Raw genomic sequence first — 26,058 nt, forward strand, 5'->3', positions numbered from 1 at the left:
AGGAAATCCTGCCTAGCCCCGGATTGCTCAGAGAGCTTGGAAAGGAAGTTAACTTACATGGTGTAGAGGTGGGTTGCAGTCAACGTCTTCAGGATCTGAAAGAGAGAGAGATTCCATGTGACTGCCACACACAACAACCCCCTTGCATCCTCCCGTTACCTCAGCACATGCATAACAGCCAGTGTGGGAAGCTAATCCAGCAGTCTCTAGTCTGTAGCATGTGTGCAGCCCGCCCCACGGGACAAGAGCTTTCCTGTGCACTAACTCAGGAGCCCTACAACTAGGAAAAGGAGAGTGCAAACCCTTGCGCAGTGTGCCCCAGCATTTCATGCTACAAGACCTGAAGAATAAGAGGCCCCAGTTACAGCAATCTGAAAAGCAGGTCCAAGATTTAGCAGTGATGGCAAAACTGAGGCTTGGCAGCAGCTCGCAGTAAAGGTAACTTTAGAGACCAGTGACTATATTTGCTGAAGTGAAGTGAACTGGAAGACCCCAAGTGTTCCCAAAGGGCTCATTTCCCCTCTATTTTCCAGCTGCAGAGATGAGTGGGAGAGGGCCTTGGCTTTTATGGGGAACATGCCTGGCAGGCAGCAGATCTACATACCTCTAGGAGAGCTCTGAGACCAGAGCACTAAATTCACTCCCTTTCTAGTGCTGGCGGTAAAAGCTTAGCGGACGCAGCTCAACCATTTCAGCTCAACCATGCAGAGCAATAGAGAGGCCAAGATAGGGAAGCAGTTGTATCATCACTTGCCACTAGATGGCAATAGCCATTTTCTGTTTCCATACAAAGTGCTCTGAGTCTGAAGTTAAAGGTGCTCTGTGAGCTGTCTGAGCCCCGTGGGGCAAGAGACACAAAGGGTCAGATTGACAAAGGTAACTAGGCACCTAAAGATGCAGAGAGGTACCTAATAACATAAGAACGGCCAGACTGCGTCAGACCAATGGTCCATCTAGCCCAGTATCCTGTCTTCCAACAGTGGCCAATGCCAGGCGCTTCAGAGGGACTGAACAGAACAGGGCAATTTATTGAGTGACCCATCCCGTCGTACAGTCCCAGCTTCTGGCAGTCACAGGCTAGGGACACCCTGAGCATGTGGTTGCCTCCCTGCCCATCCTCCATGAACTTAGTTAATTCTTCTTTGAACCCAGTGATACTTTTGGCCCTCACAACATCCCCTGACAAGGAGTTCAACAGGTGCCTAATGGGGGAGTCAGGTGCCTAACTTGGACTCTTTTGTACATCCCACTAGGCACCTCTTTGCATCTTTAGGTGCCTCAATCCCTTGGTAAGTCAGGGTCTGGCCCAACGTTCCCTTCAGCTTTGGGGTCCCCACACATCACATCACAGCAGCGCATGGCGTGAGGATTCTCATGGAATCTGACTAGGAGGCTTTTCCCTTAGGTGACCCCATGTTCCCCAAAGAGCTTTGAAAGCTGTCCCCACTGTAAGGTACCATGCCTCCAGCAGAGATCTTTGTGGCTGCAAGGGGGTGTATGAGCTCCCAGGAACTCTCCCCACTGCTGTCCCTGCTTCACTTCTCTGGATGTCAAGATGCTCCTTTGCACTCCTTCCACTGTAAGAGTTCAACCCTACAGCAGACAGCTTCCTGGCTTCACATGGCTGCAGAAGCCCCACACAGCAGCAGTGAAATACTAAGGTTGGAAGTGGGCCCCTGCTTTGTGCGGCTTTCCCTATGGCTAGCTCCCATGCTGCCGATTTACTGCTCTGCGTGCCAGTCAGAAAGACGTTCAGCACCTCACCAGCGTGTGCCACCACGGAGAGAGGCTGCCAGGGCTTGAGGGATAAGAGATTTTTCAGTCACTGCCCTCGGGCATGGCTCCTCTAGGACCTCATGTTCCCTGGAGAGCCAAACTCCTTTCCAAGGTTTTCATTCTTGTTATTGGTCTATCATTTTCTAGTGTTTTCCCAGAGAGCCTCCACATGGCCATGCAGCACTGTACTACAGAGGACAGTCCCACAGGGACTCCCAAAGGGAGATAAGCCTTTCAAGCTCTAAAGTCAAGACACAACACTGAGTCCATGAGAACTGCTCTGACACCACATACTGGTTCCACACAGGCCACTGTACAGCCATCAGATAAGGACTTTGGAACCCGGGTCTTTAGCTCAGTAACAGGTGTTGGCTCTTTCCGTAGATAACCTGTGCCCAGGTTATCCTCGCTCAGAATTCATCAGCTTAACGAGATATTGTAGAATAATCAGTTTTTGGTCCGTCAAGACTCTGCTCTTCACAGTTAGAGCTCTGCCAGCTAGCTCTGATTGACACCGATCTCACAAACACCGACGAGACTAGCATCATTCGTAAAACCCAGTTCCTGGGGAGAGTACTCCGACAGCCTGAATCCACAGCCCATGGATATTCTCCAGCACCAACTGGTTCCATCTGCCATTTCCACCAATGCTCCTGCCAGGGAACTGGTTTGCTGGAGGGTTCTCAGACACCAGCACAAAGGGGATGGCACCCTGCCAGAGGTCAAGCCAATACTGAAGGGAGGTTTCAGGGTCATTCACCAGCTATCCCAGTGTCCTAGAGCTGAAAGGCTTCAGATGCCAGCCCTAAATATTGAATACAGCCAGTTCTCTCCTCGTCACTACGGAGGGCTGGCATGGTGTCAGCAAAGCTGCACCAGGTACTGTCCTCCCTGAAGAGGCTACTGGGAAGCTAACCTCTCTGCCACGAGCTGTATCCACCTTTCCCTCCCCCATGCCAGCAGAATGCCGCAGCATGTCTGCAGGAGGTTATGACGAAGCATCTAGGCCCAGCTCACACTCACATTCAACAAGGAACAAGAAGCAGATGATTCCCATGACTGCAATGATGATCCCAGGCACGATGAAAGACAGGCCCCAGGCTGACGAAACCCACACTCCAGCGATCAGGGACCCCAGGATGTTCCCTACAGAGGTATGGGAATTCCAGATGCCCATGATCAGACCTCTCCTGATGAAGGACAAGAGGGAAACCATTAGTACAGCATTTCTGCAGTGCTTGCCAGTTATGACCATTTATTGGGATAGACTCTAGTGGATATGAGACTCTTCCCTGCAAGCCTTCCATGTCCCGCCATTTCTTCCACGCCCAGGCCCTATACCCCAGCAGCTAAGAAAGGGGTTCTCAGCTCAGCTGATGGGGACAAATGTGTGAGCAGGAACCAGGGCACACTCTCTCCTGTTCCAATCAGCCATGCCAATTGGGGGGAGGGGGGAAGCAGAGGGGATTTGGCCAGTGGGTGTGAACATGGCAGGGTCCAGTAAGAAGTACCCTGCACCAAAGACTGGGCCAACCTAACCCAAGAGGGGACCTGAGAAAGCTGGTGCTGTATATCCTCCTCTCTAGGAGGAAGGGCCCACAAATTTGGGAACTGAGCCTTGCTCACGTTTTTCCAAGGTAAGGGCATGCATTAGTGATGTGATTGTGTGCAGCCCCCACTATTGCTTGAAACGGACGATAATGGGCCAGTAGTTCGTAACCAGGAATTTCACTCTGGGTAGCACCGTTCCTATATACCGCGAGGGCCCAAACACATCAGAGCTTAGCAACAGAGATACAGTTAACAAAGTAGCAATCAAGGAAAAGCCAAAACTAGGGGGCATGAGCAAGCCAGAAGAGACAGTCACAGCTAAGGTCTTTCAGCTGTAAAATCAGAGAGAGGCAAAGATCCACGAAGGCAGCTACAGGTGGCAGTATCAGCAAATGAGAAGCATGAACAATGGTGTGACTGTGAAGCAACATAAAAGAGGCCGACGAGCAGATGAGAGCTGGGCTGCTTTGAGTCCATGGAGTTTTAAAAACAAGGAGGGATACCTCAGAACTGGCTCCCACGCAAATGATAAAGTGTTTAAGGATAGGCTCCTGCTCTGTATGCACAGAAGGGGATGACATGCAATGTGCACAGAGCTTACTTTGGCAAATGGCTCAGGGTAGCTGCCTCTTTAATGGTGCTACAATCCTCGCTGGGAAGCCTCAGCATTTTAGGGTCTCCCCTGCCACGCAAAAAAGCTGTATTGTAGGACCTGGTGTGAGTTTCAGGCCAGGCCTTGACAGTGCCACCACGACCAATGTTAGTCCAGAGGTTTCTGTGCCGGGTGTTGTTTCCTGCCACTGCCAGGGTATGAATCAGGCACTTCCTCAGGGGATGGGATTAAGCAACAAACACTTGAGAGAAGCCACAACAAAAAGCCTGAGAGATTAAGAAACAGACTCACTTCCCCTTTCCGAACCAGTTCCCAACGCACGTCACCACGGATGGCCAGCCAGTCGTCTGCACCAAACCGTTGCAGATCTAGTGGGGAGACAGCAGGTGTGTCAAGAAGCCATGCAACAGAGTCACAATGTCAGACTGTGCTATCTCCTACCCCCGCCCCTGGAAAGTTTCGTCCTCCACTAGGACAGAGGTGTTCTCATTAGCCCATCACACATATCCACCACCCGAATCAGTGCCTTACACCCTGACCATGCTCAGGCCATTCACTCCAGCCAGCCTCCCCACCCCAAAGGAGAAGCTCTGTCTGAGGCATCTCAAGACATCCCTACCTGACCATTTCTTCTGGATTTCAGGGTTGCCACTGGTTACCGAGGTAAATGCAGAGCTAACTCAGTACAGGAGCATGGTGGCAAACTGAGCAGTTTGAAATCATACCTCAGTACCAGGCAATTCTGGCGAAATATAGGAAAGAAAGAAATCCCTCTCCCTGCAAGGGGGAAAGGAAGTCATTCTAGAGCCAGAGGTGAGACTCATCAGTGCAGATGCTGTCTAGTAGACAGTCTACCATCCAAAGCAGTGCCTACATCCTATGGGGTTACTGGTGCCATACTGCCCAAGTAACTTGCGCCTCCTGGGGAAAGGCAGTGCATTTTCCATGGCCCACTAGTCCATTTTCTCCAAAACCCTGGCTGCTCAGGGAGTCAAGTATGCAGTCGTTCTGAAGGGCTGGTGCCCAAGTTAAAAGCATGCCAGTCCCACCCTCTCCATGCAGTCGTAGGGAAGGCCAATGAGTAGTGCAGGTACACTTTCACCCCAATCAGTAAAGGGAACTATGCAGGGCAGGTTTCAGAAGCGCTACAAGGACATTCATGGAGCTACCATAGGAAGTAGGCCTCCATCTGGATGGAGCTGCAGGCATTCACTGCAGAGGGACACAGCATCCACTAGCTCTCGTGGTCTCCACAGACCTCTGCTCGTAGTGGAAGAGGCCGTTTCCTTCACTAAAGGGAAACACTGCCGTGCTCTTTGGAAAACACCAGTCCCTGATGCCAAATCGGACAGGCCAAAACCAGACGCCTAAAGTTCAGTCCCAAGTACGTATTTTTGACTCCTAAACAAAATGGCTGATTTTCAAACATGCTGAGCACCCAACAGCCCCCTAGTAATTCGGCACTTCTGACAAGTCAGGACATTTATTCCAGAACCTAAATACAGACTGGGCAGATTAACTTTAGGTTCCTGCTTTTGAAAATTGTGCCTTAATCCTCAGAACCCCTCACCCCATGCAGTTGGCTGGAGGTGTGCAGAAGCAGGGAGCTTGTCACTTGCCCAAGGTCATGCAGTGAGTCAATGAGAGAGCTGGGATTAGAACTCTTAATCCCTGGCTCCATACTCAGCCCAATATCGCCTCCCTTGTGCCCAGGGCTGACTGCTCCAGTATGTCTGGGATGCTGAAAGCACCCACCCTTTTCAGTGAGTAGCTGGTATGTTTTCCCTGCTGGGCCATTTTATATGCATCAGGAACGTAAGCTACTGATGTACCCCACCTGGAGGCTGGGAATCCTTGCAGTGCCAAGCAGTGCTTTCCTCGGGGGTTCAGTGATATTTCTGTCTGAATGTCATTCCAGGAGCTGAACTTTCAAATTATTTTGCCTTATTTCAATACCACAGCGTTTTCCGACTGCCCCCACCACCTAGGGAATGAGGAGAGCCTTGGATCTAAGGCACGAGATTACTGAGCAGATTCTCAGTCTGCCACTAGCTCGCTGTGTAACCTTGGACAAGTCACTTCTCTCCGTGACTTCGTTTTCCATTTGTAAACTGGGATTAATAAACCTGACCCACTTCACAGGGAGGCTGGGAGGCTAAACTTGTTAAAGTGTAGACGGTTCATCAAGTCATGCTCAGCATCCCAGTCACTCCTGTAAATAAAGCCAGAACCACCCTGAGACATGAAAATAGGTGTATGAAAGCGCTGGGAGTAGGAGGTGGGCGGGGGGGGAGGAGAAGTATCTCTGCACTTAGAAGGAGGCCTGTGTTTGAAGCACAAGATCCCAACTCATGAGACAGCCTAAAACATCCACTTAGGAAGCACTGGCATGTCAAAACACAAAATGTGAGCAGTACACAAACAAGGCCTTTAACCAAGGCAGCTGCCCTCTGGATGCCAAAGCTGCAATTAAGGTGTGCGCTGCTGGTTGGGAATTCATCCTTTAATAGGTAGTAATAGCCAGGGCCCCACCCAGGGCCCCACCAATAGCCAGCTCATTGTGAAATGCTTCCCTGGCATTGCTTGGGAGAACAGAAACTCTGCTAGTAGCAGCAGCTTTGCTGAAATCTGAGCAGCTTCACCGCAGCCCTGGAAGTCAAGGTTTCTCCATTGTGAGGAATGGTGCCTCCGTCTGCAGCTGGGATATATTTGGGAGTCAAGTTTTGCTGCACCCCACGTCAAAGTGGCAGGTCTGACGGCATATTTCTTATCAGAGAAACTGGAGCAGGGAACTGGAACAGGAACCTGCAATTACACGTTCAGGAAACACGGCTGTTGCCAGTAGGTTACATTTCATCAGCACGGGTGCCAGTTGCCTCTGGTACAGGCTGTCTGGTGAAGCAGAGATTTGCAGTGCTGCATCTGGGACATCAGTGTTCAGAAATATCCATATTTCCTGCTACTTGCTCTCCACTGGCAATGGACAGAGCCAGTGGATCAGGGACATTTCCCTACTCTCCTGTAATGTGGCACATCTAGGGAACCTTTACAGGTTGTTTTCTGTTAATAGGGCCCCTCCGTTTCCTGTTCCTACCTGAGGGGCACAGAGAGGTCTGGGGTGTGCACCAGCTGAACCCCAGATGAAGTGCCTGAGATAGCAACATTCCTCTGAATGGAGTTATTTAGCTTTTGGTTTCTTCCAGTGGTTCACAGCAAGAGGGTTTGAGGAGGGAATCTCAAGAACAGGAACAACTGTTTTTTCTCCAGGACCTATCAGCTTGCAGAGAATATCTGTGCAGCCTACTCTGGATGAAATCAGAGTGGAGGAGATGAACGTCTCTCCAATCCTGAAGGAGAAGCAGCCTTGGCACTGCTCTGTAGCCTGGGTCTCCCTCGAGGAACACAGTCTGCCAGTTCTAGTCACTTGCTAGTTTTTCCATACTGGTCATTCAGCTCCAGCCTGGCTGTTGTAAGTTTGGGAGCATTTCAAGCCTCCCATTTCTTAAAATGTCCTAGGAAGTGCCCTGTTCTTGCTAGCACTTTGGAACAACCACATTAGAGAGAGCTCCTGGAGAATCCACTGCAGACTTCACACTGACTCAGGACACCATGGAAAGTTTCTGCATGCTTAGGCAGATGCCTGGCCATGCCAAGTGTATCTGCTACCTTGCTTGTTCTTTCATACTGGGGTGGTGCGGGGGACGGGGACAGTACAGGTTTGTGGTTTTGCTTTGCATTCCTGGCTCTCTGGGCTGGTCAGAGGAACTGAACCCCAAGCTGGTTTAAGAGCAGGTTAGACAAACACCTGTCAGGAATGGTCTAGATCATATTTAGTCCTGCCATGAGAGCAGGAGACTGGACTAGATGACCTCAAGGTTCCTACCAGTTCTATGGTTCTATGATCACATCAAAGGCTGCAGAAGTAAGTACTGAAAAGAAACCATCAGGCAGGACAAAGAGAAACTCCTGAAGTTACTGAGAAACTCACACTCAAAGGATGCTGAGGATTCCCCTCGGGAAACTCAGCCTTTTGTAATGATCACACATTAGGCTGCTCCCATTAAACCAGGACATTTAATTACAGCTTTGCCAATGCACAGATTTAAGGCCATTATGATAAACTATTCTGCCCTCTTACACAATGCAGGCCAGAGCTTCCCTCCAGTAATTCCTGCACTGAGCCCCGTCACTTGTGGCTGAGTTAGCGCATCGCTTTTAGCGGGAAGTCTGATATGGTTTAAAGATTCCAAGTGGCTGAGAAGCAGCACGTACCTGCAGAGAGGAGTTCCAAAGAAACTCTTGGCTTGCTGATTGCCTCTTCAGAGGTACTGAATTCCCTGCTCTGCACAAGGGATTTCCAGAGAGTGAAAATCCAGCCAATAGATGGCACCCAATGTTGTGGTCAGCGAAGCATTTCAGAACAGACGGTAGATGAAGGCCAGGGACTCCTTACCTGGATGATGACGTAGTACCAGAGAACATGGATTTTCCAGAAGTAGGCCAAGCCGAACAAGGAAGTGAACACTCCACTCAGCACCATCCCTCCCGACAGGTAATAGCGCAGTGGAAGGCGCTCACCAAAGATGCCGCTGCACAGAGGAGGAGAAGGAGGGGAAAGAGCATTAACAGCCACCCACATACATTCTGCCAGCTCAGCAATACTTTATACAAGGGCTGGTGCCTTACCTCTGGGAACCAGGGGCTGGGACATGCTTATGGAAGGCTACAGCCTTCCCAGCTCTGTGAAATGCGAGGCCCATCTCTGCATGCAGCAGGGCTGAAGGGGATGTCTGAACTCCAGGGACACAGAGCTACTTTCCTCCCAAGCAGGAACAAAACTCAGAACCAAACCAAAAATGCCATCCTGATCCTCTCACCCGTGAGCAGAATGAGCCTTAGATGGGGCCTTCTATCTCCTCACCATGGCACCTTCCTAATATTCTGCTCTTTGAGTCCCCCTCCCCTCTCAATGGCTCTGGTTGTCTCGGTGTGGATTGCTGAAGTCATATCTCACAGGCATTGGGCCATGTTACCATTTATGTGCCATCTTGGCTGAGGCCAGCTGCCATAAGTCACCAACCCAATGCAGCGTCCCCAGGACAGACCTAGTACATGGTCTCCTCCCAGCTGCACCCAAACCGGAGACCACCCCGCCATCCCACTCAGGTCAGATCAACACAGAAACCAACCTGACCTCTCAAACAGGCTGGACACATTTCAGATAGAAACCCCTGCAACTGCCGTCACAAACAGCAAACTGATAAGAAACCTGCTAAAGTGCCCACAGCCTGTAGCACTCGTGATGGATGCTTTACCAAGCTGGAGCGTAAGTCATTTCTTAACCCCACAGTGTTATTTTCCGGGGCAGGGGAAGGTAAACGCCACTCAAAATCATCATCATAACCCAACAGCAAGCTCCAATGGAGGGGAGAGTCTGCATTCTAGGAACAGAACAAAGTGGCTGGAATTCCAAGCTAGGGCCACACCCATTCCACACCTACACCCATTCCAAGCAATAACCAGAGCCTAAGGGAAAGGGAGATGTCTATATAGACCAGTCAGCTGGGGAGCTTGGAATCACTGGACTGAAGCAGGCAAGGGAAATCAATTTAGTCTCAGTGCTGGGAGGCCAGTTCAAAGTTCGTCTTCCCTTCCTCTTGCTTGACATGAGACATGACCGAAGAGCACTGATGCTGCAGCTTTCTGACAGGGTCTAGCTCCCCAAGGGATGTTCCATTTCTTAACGGCCAGTCATTGGCATCATACAGCACCATTCACCCAGCACATCCCAGAACGGCTTACAACAGCCTCATGCACCACTGACATGCAGCCACTTCTGGGGTGCAAGGTAGCAGCCTTTGGCTATGCTACATGTCCTGTGCTTTTGAGGCTCCCAGGGGAATGTAGGGAGCCAGCATCAGAATGTCTGGCCCAGCTTTCGTCCACAACACCACAGTCATTGAGCCAGGCAAAAATACCACCCCGATGCAAGAGCCAGTACACCCGTTGGCAGCTATACAGTCGGAAAGCTCTCATGGGGCATGTGGAATGGAGGGGACCCCAACAGGAAGCAATGAGGCATCTGGGGGAGGATCTGAGATGTAACCGTCTCCTCCCCACATGCTGGTGGTGCTCAGAAGTCCATACCTGATAAACATTCCAATGGCATAGGCAACCAAGAAGGCATTGTCCAGGGCACCAAAGAGCTCTTTGTAGTTAGCCTGATCTAGAAAACAGGTGACAATGCAGGCAGAAGCCAGCGTGTTAAAGAGCAACAGGCTGGAATAGCAGGACTCCCAACTGCAGTCTCTGCCCACTCTCCCCACCCCAGCACTGCGGGGATGCTTCAAGACCTGGAAGGTGGGCTTGCTGCTAGCTATATTTTCTGGGTTTAAGCCTATATTTTAGAGAAGCCCTGCATCTCATTCACATCCACAGGGGATCCTGCTCTCTCCCACTCCCACCCCAATGCAGGTTCCTGCTTTGTGCTCCCAGAGACCCTCAGAGCTGAATTGCTGAGTGCCTCACTCACTGCTTCAGGGATCAGATTTTTAAGAGTGGAGCGGAACCTTGTGTATTTAAACATTAACTCACTGCTCTTCACCCCACCCCCCCAAAAACGAAGTATTATTATCCCCATCTACCAAAGGGGGCTGAAGGTACAAAGAGGGGATGGGACAATGCAGCGGAGCTGGGATTCAAAGTCGGGACTTTGCCTCCTGAGTTCATTCCTCCAGGCCAGTGATTCTCAACCAGTGCGACATGAAAGGAATGAGACATTGACTATGTTCTTACAATCTAAAGCACAGAGGCTCTCACTCCCACACATCCTGACCCTTCACGGGGAAGTGTTCTCTGTCAACCTCGCAGCATGCACCGACCACTCCATCCCGTTGGCTTGGTGCTGTACACATGGCGATGCTTTTTACTCTCTTTTACAGTAAATGTAAGAGAGTTTCAAAAACATTACTTTGAGCAAGGGGCACCTGCCTGAAAAGATCGAGGAACCCCACTGCTTTCAGAAATGACACCTTCTCTGAATGCCAGGACACCCCACTATGAGACCAGCTCTGGTGGCTTCTGTTACATGCCTGTTTTCCACTAGGCATCTGCCCTTTGTACCTGGGACATGAGGCAAAAAGCACACTGGGCACTGCTCAGCTGGTTAATGGCCTCCAATTGGCTCCGATTAGCAACTGCCAAACCCAGGTACTCTGGGAACCGACCCTCAGCTAACGCGCTAATGAGACTCATAAGTGCGCTGTGTAAACACATTAAGGCTCCTGAGTAAGGTCATTAACCATGTTACAAGTCTATTTGCCAGAGCACTGCCAATTCTTAATATTGATCGGACTTCCTGGGGTCACAGTGTGGGGCAGAGGCACGCAGGCTCAGTCATGGCTTGCTCTTGGAGAAGGGGCTGGGGCCCCAACAGGCAATGCAGAGGCACTGGAAATTGCTGGCCCCAAGGTCTACCCAAGCAGCACTCCTACAAAGCCAGGGTTGCAACAGCAGCATGGGGAGTGTGGCAGAGGGACATGGATGGGCTAGGGGGAGATAATGAGGGGTCCCAGCCAGGCAGTCTGAGCAGTCACTGTAAGTTCTGCCCAGCCATTAGAGCCTCCCACCCAAACACCTTCCTGGAAACCTTGGGCCAAGTGACCTGTGGCTAGCTCTGGATGCTGAGCTCAGAGGTGAAGCTCTCCTGGCTGCCCCGTGACATGCGAGGGAAGGGAGCTGCGCACTCCTGAGCTCTTTGCATCTCGGAGCGCAGCCATCCAGAGGAGCTGGGCAGGAGGCACACAGCACTCAGTCAGGAAGCTCTTACCAAAGGGAGCCCAGTCACACCACACGGTGCTATTGGTGTCATTGCGGAGAGAAGAGCAGTTGCTGTGCAGCTCACTCTGTGTACCGAACAAGGAAAGAAAATGCTGAAGAGCGCAGGTCTCCTTCAAAAGGCATCATCTTCAGGCAAGAACAAGAGGCAGCTCCTGCTTCTCGTTTCCCTCCTGCACACACTCACCCCACAGCCTGTCCCCAACCCAGCACCTCCCAGACCCCCGGCCCATGTGCTCTCTGCTTCTCCATGCCCTCGGGCTACCCCGCCCCCACCAGCTAGTGCCTTTTAAGCACCCTTGGTGCCTAGGATGTCTTGACTGAAGTCTCCCTGATGCTGCTTGGCCACGTTTCAGGCACCAGGAATAGTATTTAACACCTCTGCGTGAAGGTTCGAACCTTCATGACACAGATCCTCCTCAAGGGAAAAGCCTTGCCAGGGTGACTGAGGAGCTGAAAAGCCGCCCAAAGAGAAAGTCTGGAGAACTCTTCTCCCTGACCCTTGCCCAAACATCTCTTAGTAAAGTGCACTAGGAAGAGACACTAGTGCGCCGGGACCATTGGCAGGATGCATGTACTGGCAGGGGAAGGCTCTGCAAAACCATCAGATTCGTGCATTAACAGAGGGTTGGGGAGCTGGCCAGAATAGGACTAATTACAGAAGCAGAAATCTCATCTCATGAGCACTGGGCCACTCTACGAGTTACACTCCAGGTACAGCACTTACCTTCACAATGCTAATGGGTTTGCGAGAGAGATGGAAACTGGTATAGAACAGGAACGTCAGCACAAGCGTTAGCCCCCGATACCTAAGAGAGAGACAAGGCATTTAAAGGAAGAGGAAATGCCCTCTTTGGCTCCTGGGACCCTGCTGCAGGAGTCACATCATTAGCACTAGGGTCAGGGATAGCAGTCATAGCCTGCGCTAGTCACTGCTCTGCCATGGAAGAGCTGGGGACAAGCCTGACCCCTTTCTCCACCACCAAGGAGCAAGGAGACTCTATGGACACCTGGGCAGGATCCCATCCACAACCCTGACCCACAAGCTGCAAGGTGAAAGAACTCCACATCCCATATGTAGAGGTCCAGGGGAGTGTGGCCTGAACAGGGACTGGCTCCACCTTAAGTGGGTGTGAAACTAGCTTCCACCCCATTGCCAGAAACCCTCAGCTGACTGGTGCACCACTTCTTTCATCACACCCCTGGGGCTGCAGAGGCAGGATACTGGTGGGATTGCATCACATAAGTTACACAGGTGAAAGAGACAAAGATGGGCTTCTAGTTGATCCACCCACCTATGATGCTAGGTGGAGCGAGTTAGTTCCAGCAATCTCTATATTTAAATTCCCTAAACGGTCCCATTCTAAGGTATTTTTCTGACTCTGTTTGCGACGTTCTCACACCTGTTTGCAGAAAGCCTTTGATATTTAGCAATGGAAATTCCTTCCATGACACAAATGCCTTTTTCTTTCTTCCTTAAATTTCAGTTCAGCATTTCCTGAGTTATAAATCATTCAGTCTCCATTCCCCTTCCCGCAGTCCTCAGGGAAGTGTTGGCAGCCTTCCTAGATAACGGATGACAACACCCAACTCACAATGCCACGGTGACAGCAGACATTGTGCTGAGAGGGCCTGGAGCTGCAAGAGCAGCTGTAAAATTAACAGTTGGTGATGTGGGGGTGGGGAACATGCATGTGGAGGGCAGGGAAAAGAGAGCAGAGCTGCCTAGATTCAGCATATGGTCCCAGTGACCCATTTCTCCCTCCCTTGGGGACACCACATACAGCCGGTGCTCCCCCAACTTACAGGGGTGGGGAGAGAGGAGTACCCCATCCTCCTACACCACCCCAGAGCCAGCAGTCCACACCTCCGAGACAAAACAGCCTTCTCCTGCTGCCAGCTAATATAGCTAGTCCAGTAATTCAGGTGATAGAAGTCTGGACTGCAGAAGGCCCAAGGTTCAAAGCCCACTCATGAGGCATCAAGAGAGACTGTTCTAGTTGTATCTATATAAATTTGCTTTTATTTTTTTCCTCTCCAACTTTAAAACAAAAAAACAAAAAACCACACATGCACACACAAAGTTACATAAAAAAGTGCATTTAAAGAACTTTTAGGTTACAGAGTAAAGCACTTCAAAAATTAGGAAATGCAAGATTTACTGTTGCCCAAGCAACCTTAGTTTCACACCCTTGTGCATATCCACTATGCTACAGTCTTCAGTTCCATGATTACATGCTATTTTTTCTTCCACGGGATCCTGCCTTTTTGAGTGAGGATGGATGCACAAGAGAATGAAATTAAGGTTATGTGGACAACTGTAAATCAGGTGTTTCCTAACTTTTGAGTGCTCGATGTAGTAACCTAAATAGCTTTGAACAGGTTTTGTTTGTTTGTCTTTGGTTTTTGCCTCTAAATAAATATCTATGTTTCAGTAGCACCCAAAGGCCATCAGGATCGGGGCCCCGTTGTGCTGGGTGCTGTCCAAATACAGACAGACAATCTCTGCCCTGAAGGCTCACAACATAAAGGCACAGCAAGAGAAGAGGACGGGAGGGGGCAGAATTGAGGATGTGAGCAAGCAAAAGAACCTGGTGAACAAGGCATCTGGTCAGACGGGTAGTATTTCAGGGAAGGAAGGGAGTGCAGAAAGACAGGGGAGAGGAGTAGTCGCAGCTTGTCACCTGCCTAGCTTTGATCACCATCAGGGCAAGGGTGAGTCTGGAGCAACCTGAGAAGGTTGTGATGAAGGCTGCTTGGATTTTATCTGGGAGACTCCCCCCACCCTTCCAACCACACAGGACAATGGGAAACAGCCCAGAGGTGGGTAAGAGAGAAGCTGACTGGTGGGCAATGAAGCCTGGGAACACTGGCAGAAGGAAGGTAGGGATCCATGACGTTATAAGTTACAAGGGTGGGGTCAAGCGATGGGGCCTTAAGAAAGGTGAAGGCAAGAAGCTTGTACGGGTAAATGGGCGGCAGCAGAGGGGGCTGACAGGGTCCAAGCAACAAGCCAAGGTGGTGATTTCAGCACCAACAGTGCGTACAGACCTGAGGGGAGCAGGAGTGCAGCAGCCACCGTGGGACACGCTGAGGCCTCGACAGGCATCTGGCTATGTGGGCAGAGAGGAAAGGCTGGATTTCAGAGATGTCGTATAAAGAAGTGGCAAGACTCAGAAGCAGTTTGAAAGTGCAGGTCTAGGGAGAAGGACTCATCACAGCTGACACCCAGCTTACTGGCCTGCACCGCTGGGAGGACAGTAGTTTGCCCACAGTGCTGAGAAAGGAGCAAGAGGAGATGGAGCCTCAAGGTGATGACTGAGCACCCAAAGAGGCATCAGGAAGGCCAGCTGAGGCTTGGCCTACGTACTCAGTAGAACAACGTCATTCTACTGACCTAGCCCCGGTGCAGACAGCTCTGTATCGACAGGAGAGCTTCTTGGGGAGCTGCTGACAGGAGAAGCTCTTCCATCAGCGTAGGTCAGGGGTGGGCAAACTACAGCCCGCGGGCCTGATCTGCCCGTCCGGGCTTTGGATCCGGCCCGTGGGATTGCCCCCCTTGGTGCCGCAGCCCCACGCCGCTCTCAGAAGCAGCTGGCACCATGTCCCTAGGGCCCCTCTAGGCACCGCCCCCTGAAGCTCCCATTGGCCGGGAACAGGGAACCGTGGCCAATGGGAGCTTCGGGGCGGTCCCTGGAGGCACGGCAAGGGCAGCACGCGGAGCCCTGTGCCCCCCCCTTCCCCAGGGGCCACGCAGGGACGTGGTGAGGGCCCCTTCCCGGAGCGGCGTGGGGCCAGGGCAGGCAGGCAGGGAGCCTGCCCTGGCCCCGGTGCGTGCCGCTGCCACCCCAGAGCCGCTTTAGGTAAGCTGCGCCGGGCCAGAGCCTGCACCCGGAACCCCCAACTCCCTGCCCTGAGCCCCCTGCCTGCACCCCAACCCCTGTGCACCCCAACCCCCTGCCCTGAGCCCCCTGCCGCACTCCCCCTGCACCCCAACCCCCTACCCTGAGCTCCCTCCTGCAGTCTGCACACCTCCTGCGCCCCTGCCCTGAGCCCCCTCCTGCACTCTGCACCCCAGCCCCCTTCCCTAAGCCCCCTCATATACCCTGCACCCCTCCTCTGCCCCAATCCCTTGCCCTGAGCCCGTTCCTGCACACCACACCCCCTCCCACACCTTGCACGCCTTCCTGCACCTCAACCCCTTGCCCTGGTCCTGCATACAATTTCCCCACCCAGATGTGGCCCTTGGCCCAAAAAGTTTGCCCAGCCCTGGTATAGGTAGTGTTTTCACTAAGTGCTACAGCGCTACAAGTGTGAACAAGCTGTGAGATACTGGACTGGATGGAGGGAGAGAGCTCAGCAGCAGAGAGGCAGATTTGAGAATCAACACAAAACACTAACATGAGGAGGTCAGTTAAAAACAGAAATTAAAAAGGTACAGCGCCAAAAGTGAAATTCCTGCAAGCTGCATGGAAACTTTTGAAAGACACCATAATAGAGGCTCAACCTAAATGTATACCCCCAAATTAAAAAACATAGTAAGAGAACCAAAAAAGTGCCACCATGGCTAAACAGTGAAGTTTAAAAAAAAAAAAAAACCACCATAAAAACCAGCCGCACACATGAGAGGCAAAAAGGCATCCTTTAAAAAGTGGAAGTTAAATCCTAGTGAGGAAAATAGAAAGGAGCATAAACTCTGATCAACAAAGTGTAAAAATATAATTAGGAAGGCCAAAAAAGAATTTGAAGAACAGCTTGCCAAAGACTCAAAAAGTAACAGCAAACAAAATTAAGTACATCAGAAGCAGGAAGCCTGCTAACAACCAGTGGAGCCACTGGACGATCAAAATCCTAAAAGAGCACTCAAGGACGATAAGCCCATTTTGGAGAAACCAAATGAATTAATTGCATCTGTCTTCACGGCTGAGGATGTGAGGGTCTGGCTTTGATCCGAGTACCCAAGCATCTCCCAATACTCACCAGATAAGAAACAGAGAGTCTCCTTAACACAGGGAATCTGGGGAGCCAATGGAATGGAATCAGACTGTCTGTACTAAAGGAACTTTGGCACCTCAAGCCTGAGCTTTGCCCTGACCTCCAGGCATGTTTTCCCAGGTGTGGATGCAGTTCATAGAAAGGCCTAATGTAAAATGGCATCCTCTATCCTCAGATATCTGCTCCGTGTGTGCATCAGAATCAAATCTGATTTGAGTGACAAAATAAAAGTATTTACTGCTTTTTACTTCCTATTGCTCCACAGAGCCAACAGAGCAATTGGGGGAGGGAGGGGGGGAATCTATTCCTTCTTGTGCATCAACACAATTTTTTGTGGAGTTCCAGCATCACACCTACACACACTCCAGAAGGTTGCCCAGGAGTCTCTGAGTGCAGAACTCAGCCTATGGAACTTTTACTGCAGCTAACGCACAAAGCAATCAGTACCCACTTTGACTCCCGGATGCCAGGTGGAATTTGCAGGGCTGGCAGTTAGAAGAGCCTGCTCTGAATCTGTAGATTGAATGCATTTAGCACAGAGCCTGAGGGAAAAAGATGGGACCACCGGATGACATGCTTACTAACACACGGTGTGACACAGGTGGAATACTCGTTCCACCAGGGCAAGTTAAAGGGCAGGGGGACATGCTACAGAAGCACCCACTCCCTACGTATACAGAAAGAGACCCAAGCACTTGGGAAGAGGGCATCTTTTGATACAGTCTCCCACAGTATTCTTGCCAGGAAATTAAAGTATGGATTGGATGAATGGACTATAAGGTGGATAGAAAGCTGGCTAGATTGTCGGGCTCAATGGGTAGTGATCAACAGCTCGATGTCTAGTTGGCAGCTGGAATCAAGCGGAGTGCCCCAGGGGTCGGTCCTTGTGCTGGTTTTGTTCAACATCTTTATTAATGATCTGGATGTTGGGATTAATTGCACCCTCAGCAAGTTCGCAGATGACACTAAACTGGAGGGAGAGGTAGTCACGCTGGAGGGTAGGGATAGGATACAGAGGGACCCAGACAACTTAGAGGATTGGGCCAAAAGAAATCTGATGAGGTTCAACAAGGACACTTAGGATGGAAGAATCCCATACACCGCTACAGGCTGGAGACCGACTGGCTAAGCAGCAATTCTACAGAAAAGGACCTCGGGATTACAGTGGATGAGAAGCTGGATCTGAGTCAGCAGTGTGCCCTTCTTGCCATGAAGGCCAATGGCATATTGAGCTGTATTAGTTGGAGCACTGCCAGCAGATTGAGGGAAGTGATTATTCCCCTCTATTTGGCACTGGTGAGGAGTATTTGCATCCAGTTTTGGTCCCCCCACTACAGAAGTGATGTGGACAAATTGGAGAGAGTCCAGTGGAAGTCAACAAAAATGATTAGGGGGCTGGGGCACATGACTTACGAGGCGAGGCTGAGATAACTGGGGTTATTTGTCTGCAGAAGAGAAGAGTGAGGGGGTGGGATTTGATAGCAGCTTTCAACTACCTGAAGGGGGGGTTCTGAAGAAGATGGATCTAGACTGTTCTCAGTGGTGGCAGATGACAGAACAAGGAGTAATGGTCTCAAGTTGCAGTGGGGGAGGTTTAGGTTGGATGTTAGGAAAAACTTTTCACCAGGAGGGTGGTGAAACACTGGAATGGGTTACCTCAGGAGGTGGTGGAATCTCCACCATTAGAGGTTTTTAAGGCCTGGCTTGACAAAGCCCTGGCTGGGATGATTTAGTTGGTGTTGGGCCTGCTTTGCGCAGAGGCAACCTTCCTGAGGAGTCGATGACCTCCTGAGGTCTCTTCCAACCCTAATATTCTATGCTTCTATGATCTAAATGCCATCTCTTGCCCTGGTTGGGTAGAGATTGTTTGCAGTGGTGTTGTAGCCATATCGGTCCCAGGATATTAAAGAGACAAGGTGTGTGAGGGCAATATCTTTTACTGGACCAACTTCTGTTGGCGAGAGAGACCAGTTTTTGAGCTTAGACAGAGCTCTTCTTCGGGTCTAGGGTAGAGACTAGAACACCAGAGGGAACTCGGGCTGGATTTATCCCACATGAACGACAGACCAACTGGTGCCATTTAGAGCCAACACGATCATGTTCAGAGGCTGATGCCTTAGTGCGACATTATGTTTAGAACATGTCACACTAAAGGGACCTCCTGGGCCACCAGGTCCAGTCCCTGTTATGGCAGGCAAACCTGACATGTAATCTTGTTCATAAACTGATCAAGCTCCATCTTAAAATCAGTCGGGTTTCTTGCCCCCACTGTTCCTAGTGGGAGGCTGTTCCAGACCTGCACTCCTCCAGTACTGACTAGAAACCTGCTTCTCATTTCCAGCTTCAATTTATTCCCATTTCTTCTTGTACCATATTGTCCTTCAGCTTCAATAGCTCTTCTTCCTCCTTAGAGCAGCCCCTGATGTATTTATCAAGCCCCTTCTCAGCCTGTGGTTTGCTAGATTAAACAAACCAAGCTCTTTCAGTCTCCTTTTGCAAGATAGGACACTCATGGGAATGGTGAGCCTAGCAGCCCTTCTCTGCACCTGGCCCAGTCTGGAAATTAAACAGTCAAAGTTCTAGTTCAGCAGCTGAAACTCTGGTTCCTCCAGCAACCGTTTATCAGGTGATTTAGAAACTCAAGAGTTAGAGATGAAGACCTGCTGGATCATCCAGTCCCTCTCCCAGCGCAGAAATATCCCCTATGGCATGTGTATGCGCACTGTCCTCAGTCTAGTTTTACTAGACGTTCACCACTTCCTTGGGGAAACTATTCTACAGCACAATACATCTGGCAGTCAGGGAGATTTTCCGGATACTTGGACCCACACTACAGGACTCCACCCAGGGTCAGAATGCAGGGAAGTGGACAAGTTCTACTCAATTGCCATTCATAACCCAGAGTAGGCATGGATTTCTTTCTAAAAATCATCAACCATTACATAGTCAAAAGCTGACTTTCAAACCCATCTTTATGCTTCAGAGTGTACGATGAAGAGGCAGTTCACCTATTAGATTCCTGCTCATTCATGAGATTCTAGCAACCAAAAAAAGCAACCAAGTTTGTCCAGAAAGATTTGTACTTTCCAAATTCCCATGCCCATCGCTCATGGCTCCATTAGCCTCTTTAAGAAAAAAAAAATGCACTACTGGGGACAGGAGTTAGGGGATACAGGACATTAAATGATCCTGGCAGCTCTTTCTTTTCTGGAAAGGCAGTACGGAGTTTGCTGAGCTCTACACTTCTAATACCTCCCTAGTTTTCCATGTGATTTTTTTTACAAACTATAATTATCACTGATTCATGAGTTCATTAGTTAGTTCCCTTGCACACTAAGACTCATACAATTCAGGTCACCTGATGACCTGTATGGACTCTATGACCAAGCTTAAGAGCAGACGTTTAGGAAACAAGTCATTTTGGCAGGATCTTCCTTCTTTACCACAAGATTATTTATATATCCAAAAGATCTCAACAATAAAGACAAGGAAAAAGTTCAGACGGTCATTTTGAAGTCATGAGTGTCACCCCCCACCCCCTTCTCAGGTGTTAGATAGGCCAATGTTCACCCCTCACTGAGCCACTGCACTTCTGGCAACAGTCACTTGCCTTAACTGTTTTCCCCACAAGCCTTAATGTCCACACATGTTTCACTACAGAAGCGTACATGGAAAGCCATAGATCTGTCTGCTGTATAATTAATTTTGCTGGGTGTAAACTAATTAAGGTGGTGGGATATAATTGGTTAGCTAATCCATGTTAGGATTGGTTAGTTAAATTTTAGTAGAATGATTGGTTAAGGTATAGCTAAGAATATTACTATATAAATTAGGGGCAAACAGGAAGTAAGTTGGGATTCGAAAATAAGGAAAAAAGGAACTTGTATTTAAGCTTGCTGGAAGTTCACCCCAATAAACATCGAATTGTTTGCACCTTCGGACTTCGGGTATTGTTGCTCTCTGTTCATGCGAGAAGGACCAGGGAAGTGAGTGGGTGAAGGAATAAGCCCCCCAACATCTTGGTGCCGTGACTCGGATAAGTTAAGATAAGATAAGATAAAGTTGCAGTTTAATAGGAGCCAATGTACAAGGAGGAGCAGCTCTCAGCATAGGGCCATACTCAGTAAGAGAAAATGCTGCAAGCAGGGGGGCCAATCAAGTGCCTTCTACCCCTATTTATGTGGGATTGGACGGAACAGAGCACCTCACAGCACGGGACACACGTTTGTTTAAAATTCAAGAGAACAGAGCAGTTCCTGGTCATTCCATTACTCTGGACTGATCATTGCAGGGCAGTCACAGAAATCAGAGACTGAAAAGCACAATTAGTTCAACCTGTCCATCCCCCACATGTGCAGAATCGCTCCCTGCTGTATCTACCGCATTCTGACAACATATTACACTGTACATTAGAAGAAGCTTTCAGTGAATGGCCACAACACTGATCAACAGGAAAAATTCCTCCTGTGTTCTTAGCTTTTAGTGGTTCCAATAAATCCCTACATAAAGCAGCTCAAGACTTCTGTGGGGAGGGCCTAACAGCTAAGTCATCTTTCTAGACGATGTTCCAAATTAGATAGAGGGCTCTTTAGTCTAGCAGAGAATGGTACAACAGAATCCAGGGGCTGGAAGTGGAAGCTGGGCAAATGCAGGCTATAGGAATATGGAGCAATTGGTAAATTTTGTATTTATTTTTAAACAGTGAGAGTGACTAACGGCTGGAACAACCTACCCAGGGCTGTGGTGGATTCTCCACCACTAGCAGTTTAAAAAAAAAAAAAAAAACACCTTTTAGAAAAAAATTCCAACTTGATGTGCTTTGTTCAGCCACAGCGATTGGACTCCTAACAGGAACTAATTCAGGGAAATTCTGTGGCCTGTGTTATGAAGGTCAGACTAGATGCTCAACATTGATCACTTCTGGCCTTGAAAAAAAAAAAATCAGTTTAGAAATTTAGGGAACTACTCAAAGATATGTGTAAAGGCAGCAGAAATCTGCAAGAAAATCCTCAGCTTTGACGGTGGTTCATGTGTCAGCTGTTTATCTGGAGCAGATGCCATTGAAATTAGCATATTTCCATTTCAATATTTCCCTCAGACAAAGCACAGAATGACTAAGTATGTTTCCAGTGTCACATGGGAGAAGCAGTGGAATTACTGCCTCCTTGTGACCAAGTTCCACTCAAGCCCTGCTGTGTGCACTGTATGCAGAGAAACAGGCAGGACAGGGAAGGAAAGAGTCAGAGAATATTTCCTTCTCCCAGGACCAAGCATTTAAGCGTGATGCAGGAAGGATGATCAAGAATCAGCACCCTAGTCCACCCAATTCTGCACACAGAAAAAGGGAATTTCCCTAACCTGAACAAAAAAATGGAAGTGGGGGGGGGGGAGGAGGGGAGGGAGGTCTAGATCAATGACATAAGTTGTCGATGTAGCTTCATCCCAGAAATAATGGCATGGAGAATACCTCGTCTGCAGAATCGCCTAATTCCATTTTCTGCTTTTCCACTTCACTAGACAAGGTCTCATTCAATTACACATTTCGTCTCTGCTCTGAGATGAGCATGAGTCCTTCCCATCCACCCACTCAAGCTTGAGAAGAGCTATATCTTTGTTCAAAAGAATTCTTTGGTTTGGCTACTTTGGACCATTCAAATGCTGGCCACTGTGCCGTCTACTTCAGGCCTGGAGAGTCAACAGTTCAGACTGAGATATCTGATTACTGGTGATCAGTACTGACCAGAGCTTTCACATTAACTACAGGAAGGAGAAGCCACCATTAGTGCATTAAACAATCTGAAGACTGAAAAACACGCAACGAATTGGCCAGCTTTACACATTCCTGACGGGCATAAGAGCCTGTCATCACTTCCCTTGTTAACTTCCAAATAAAAGTCTACATTCACACATTGAAACGAGAGTGTTTCTAGCATCCAAAGACATTTTCAGGTATGCTTTGGGCCTATAAAATCATTAAAAGTGACGCAAGACATTCAAAAAGTGAAAAAATAAATCAAAGATCCAACAAAATGAGCAAAACCCACCGCACTGGCATTATCTCCCCTAGGAAAAGTCTGTTTTTTCACAACCCTGAATGCATTGGAGAGTGCAAAAGATCAGACATGCGAGGAGACAAGCGGGTCTCAGGCTGCCTTGGGGTGATGCTGGTGTAAGATCCTTACTAAATGGTGTCTTGGCCCACCTGGGAGTCTGGTAAGGGTAACTGTCCCCATTAAAAAAAAAAATGAACATTTGCCAACAATTCTCTGTATATTTCCGCTGGTACCCCACTTATGCAGAGTCTGAGTATCTCAGATACTGCTCTGTGGTGCACGCAGGTCAGTAATGATGACTCAATTTTCAGAGGTACTAAGCACTGGCAGCTCCCATTGACTTTGGTGGGATTTGTGGGTGCCTAGCATAGATGAAGAGAAGGCCTTTGTGTGAGGGTGAGGGAGGTGGGGAGACATAGGAAACTAAGGCCCTGCTCTAGCCACTCACAGACATGACTTCAGTTTTAAACAGCTGAGGATTCTTGCCCTAGCTCCCCACATCCTCTTAGGATCTGATTCAGCATTTATGTCCCACAACGCTTCCACTGGAACAGCTGCCCTGCATAGAATGGCTAGAGACAAAACTGGGTTGAAGACGATTGTGTTGGGGGGAGAAGGGAGAGAAGATGCTGGGTCCGACGGGCTCCTCAAAGGTCAGTGTCTTAGGCAGGGATTATCTATTCCCTCATTAGCAGGGAGATATCAGTGAAAATAGTCACACCGACTTCAGCCAGGGGGGAGCGTCAGCCCCAACACAGTAGGAGCCTGTTCAGCAATTTACCAGTCCCAGGTACTTTTATCCCAAACGGAGGGCAGCACCACAGGTGTGCAGAGAGAGGGGGAAATGGACACATCCAGGGACATCATCTTCTCTTCAAGACACAAGCTGACAGTGGTTTAGTCTGCAGCTCCCTTCGGTCCCAAAGTGTCAAGATGACGAGATGTGTAAACCCATCTAGCAGATTTCACAAGGCACACTAAGTAGGTCAACTCAGTGGGCTATTAGTAATGGATAAGGGACTCCCTAGGCAGGTGAGTTCTGAACAAACAGCATCACATCCTCATACCTTTCAGGGGCCGTGCTGGGCCAGAGTGTCGCAAGGATCTTGTGCTCTGTATTGAACAGGAAATTTCATCTCAAGGGGACCTTTTTAGGCAGCATGAGACAGTTAAAAGCCATGTCCTCCTCTCATTTCTGTTTGAGAAGAGCCAGGGAGAGGAAAGGGAGCAAGAAGTCAGGAATAAGTGTTAGAGCTGCCAAAGCAGTGCCACATAGCAGCCAGGCACCAGACCGCTTCTTAGCGCTGATCAGACACTGAGGAAGATCAGTGTTGCAGTACACAGAATTGACGAGTCTATATGAAGGATTAAGCACATTCAGGGGACTGTGTAAGATCCGCTACAGATGTGACACTAGTGACCAGTACAGGAGTGCCTCAGAGCTCAGCTTAGCCAGGGAACTACTGTATGCCATTGTAGCTTTTGGTTTCCTTCCCCCAGAGAATTAATCTTCTGAGCAGCTTCTGTTCTTGCCTCAAACTGGTTTCACTTCTGCTTAAGAGAGAACTGACTTAGACATAAAACACAGTTCAAGAAAATCCTGCAAAGAGAAAGCAAAGACCCTTTGGGGGAGGGGCCGAGGAGAAGGCAAGGCAGCTTCTGATGGAGGATGCACAGCGCCCTTTCCTGGAACTTGCTGCCCCTGCTCAATCTAGAATTCAGCTATTTTAGAGGAAAGAGTGAACAGTAGAGAGGGCTGAAGAGTTCTGAGAGGAAACTGCAGTCCCATGATGTGGTGAGCAACAGGAGTTAGGATCTCTCAATACAAGAGAGACCAAGGCAGACTCAGGCAAAGCATATGCAAGTCCTGTATTTGCTGGGAAAAGAGGGAACTGGAACCAAGAGGCTTTGGGACTAACACCAACCCCCCATTTCTTTGTCTGGATGAGAAGCCAGATCCTCAAGTTAAGGAGATGCCGGAGCTCTATAAAGCCTGTGCGCAAACACCAGGCTGGGAGCTCTGTCTGTAACAAATTAGTATGTGCCACACAAAGAAACCCTACTCCCACACCACACTGCATCCAAGTCATCGGGAGTCGAGTGCGGATTGCCACAAAGACTTCCAGTGGCAGGGAGGCATCAGAAGAAGCCACATTGAGGTTTGGGTAGGAGCTGATCCAAAGCCCAATAGAAAGCTTTGCACTTATTTCATTTGGCTTTGGATCAGACCTCCACAGCAGTGAGCCCAACCAACTTTATCAGTCATTACAAGTGCATCGTAAGCATGCAGTGCAGACTTCACACAGGAAAGCTAGACAACTGCACATCTCCAGAGTTGGAAATCCCTAATTTCTTTCCTCACCACAGAAACCAGATGACATAATACAGCTTTGAAAAACTTTATTATGCAAAAGAAAAATACTGCTTTCCTTTTTTCAGTAGTTTACATTTAACACAGTGCTGTACTGGATTTGTTTCTTTGTTTGGGGGGGGAGGGGGGAAGAGAGAGAGGTTGTTTCCACTGCCTGATTGTGTACTTCCGGTTCCAAATGAGGTGTGTGGTTGACTGGTCAGTTTGTAACTCTGGTGTCATAACTCTGAGGTTCTACTGTAGAACCCTCAACATTAAATCGTGCAGTTGGAGGAGCGAGACTCAAAAGACAAGTATTAGCAGTCTAAGGTTCCCCGTGCATAGAGGCTTTGCAATGTGTTCCTCTCTTACATATCTCCTAATGCTAACAAGTGCAACTCAGATGCAGAAGCCCTAAGCATGGCTAAACTGCTATTTTAGCAGGCCAGCCTACACACTTCCACCAGTTTTAACTAGATCAAAAAAGTAGCACCTCACGAGTTTGGTATTTTGTTTGAAGACATCTCTGGGATCTTTTCGAATCTCACTGAGTTTCTGGCCTCAGTGATAGCCTATGGCAATGGAGTTCCACTGTTTAGCTGTGCACTGTGTGAAAGCATATTTCCTTTTATCAATTTTGAATTTGCTACCTTTTAATTTCATTGAATGTCTCCTTGTTCTTGTGTTACAAGACAGGGTGAACAAAAACTCCCAGTCTACCTTCTCTAGGTCATTGTTACCTTTTAGAAAGGAGACAAGAGGGGACATGATTAAAGTCAATAAAATAAGCAATCAGTCATTTCTATCTCTCTTCATATAAGAGTTTTTCCAGGCCCTTGATCATTTTCATTGCCTTCTCTAAACCCCCTCTTATTCTGCAATAT

General features: G+C 49.1%; 1 protein-coding gene across 1 annotated transcript in view; it reads right to left on the reverse strand.

Annotated features, from left to right (window-relative positions):
• SLC37A2 (solute carrier family 37 member 2) overlaps positions 1–26,058 on the reverse strand; it is a 59,577-nt gene that overhangs the window by 22,593 nt on the left and 10,926 nt on the right. The window contains 7 exon segments of the mRNA XM_073320785.1: positions 58–95; positions 2,800–2,966; positions 4,232–4,308; positions 8,394–8,529; positions 10,088–10,166; positions 11,769–11,844; positions 12,504–12,585. Of these exon segments, the coding sequence (XP_073176886.1) occupies positions 58–95; positions 2,800–2,966; positions 4,232–4,308; positions 8,394–8,529; positions 10,088–10,166; positions 11,769–11,844; positions 12,504–12,585 (655 nt within the window).

The sequence above is a fragment of the Lepidochelys kempii genome, chromosome 22 (genome assembly GCF_965140265.1).
Source record: "Lepidochelys kempii isolate rLepKem1 chromosome 22, rLepKem1.hap2, whole genome shotgun sequence".
Taxonomy (NCBI): domain Eukaryota; kingdom Metazoa; phylum Chordata; order Testudines; family Cheloniidae; genus Lepidochelys; species Lepidochelys kempii.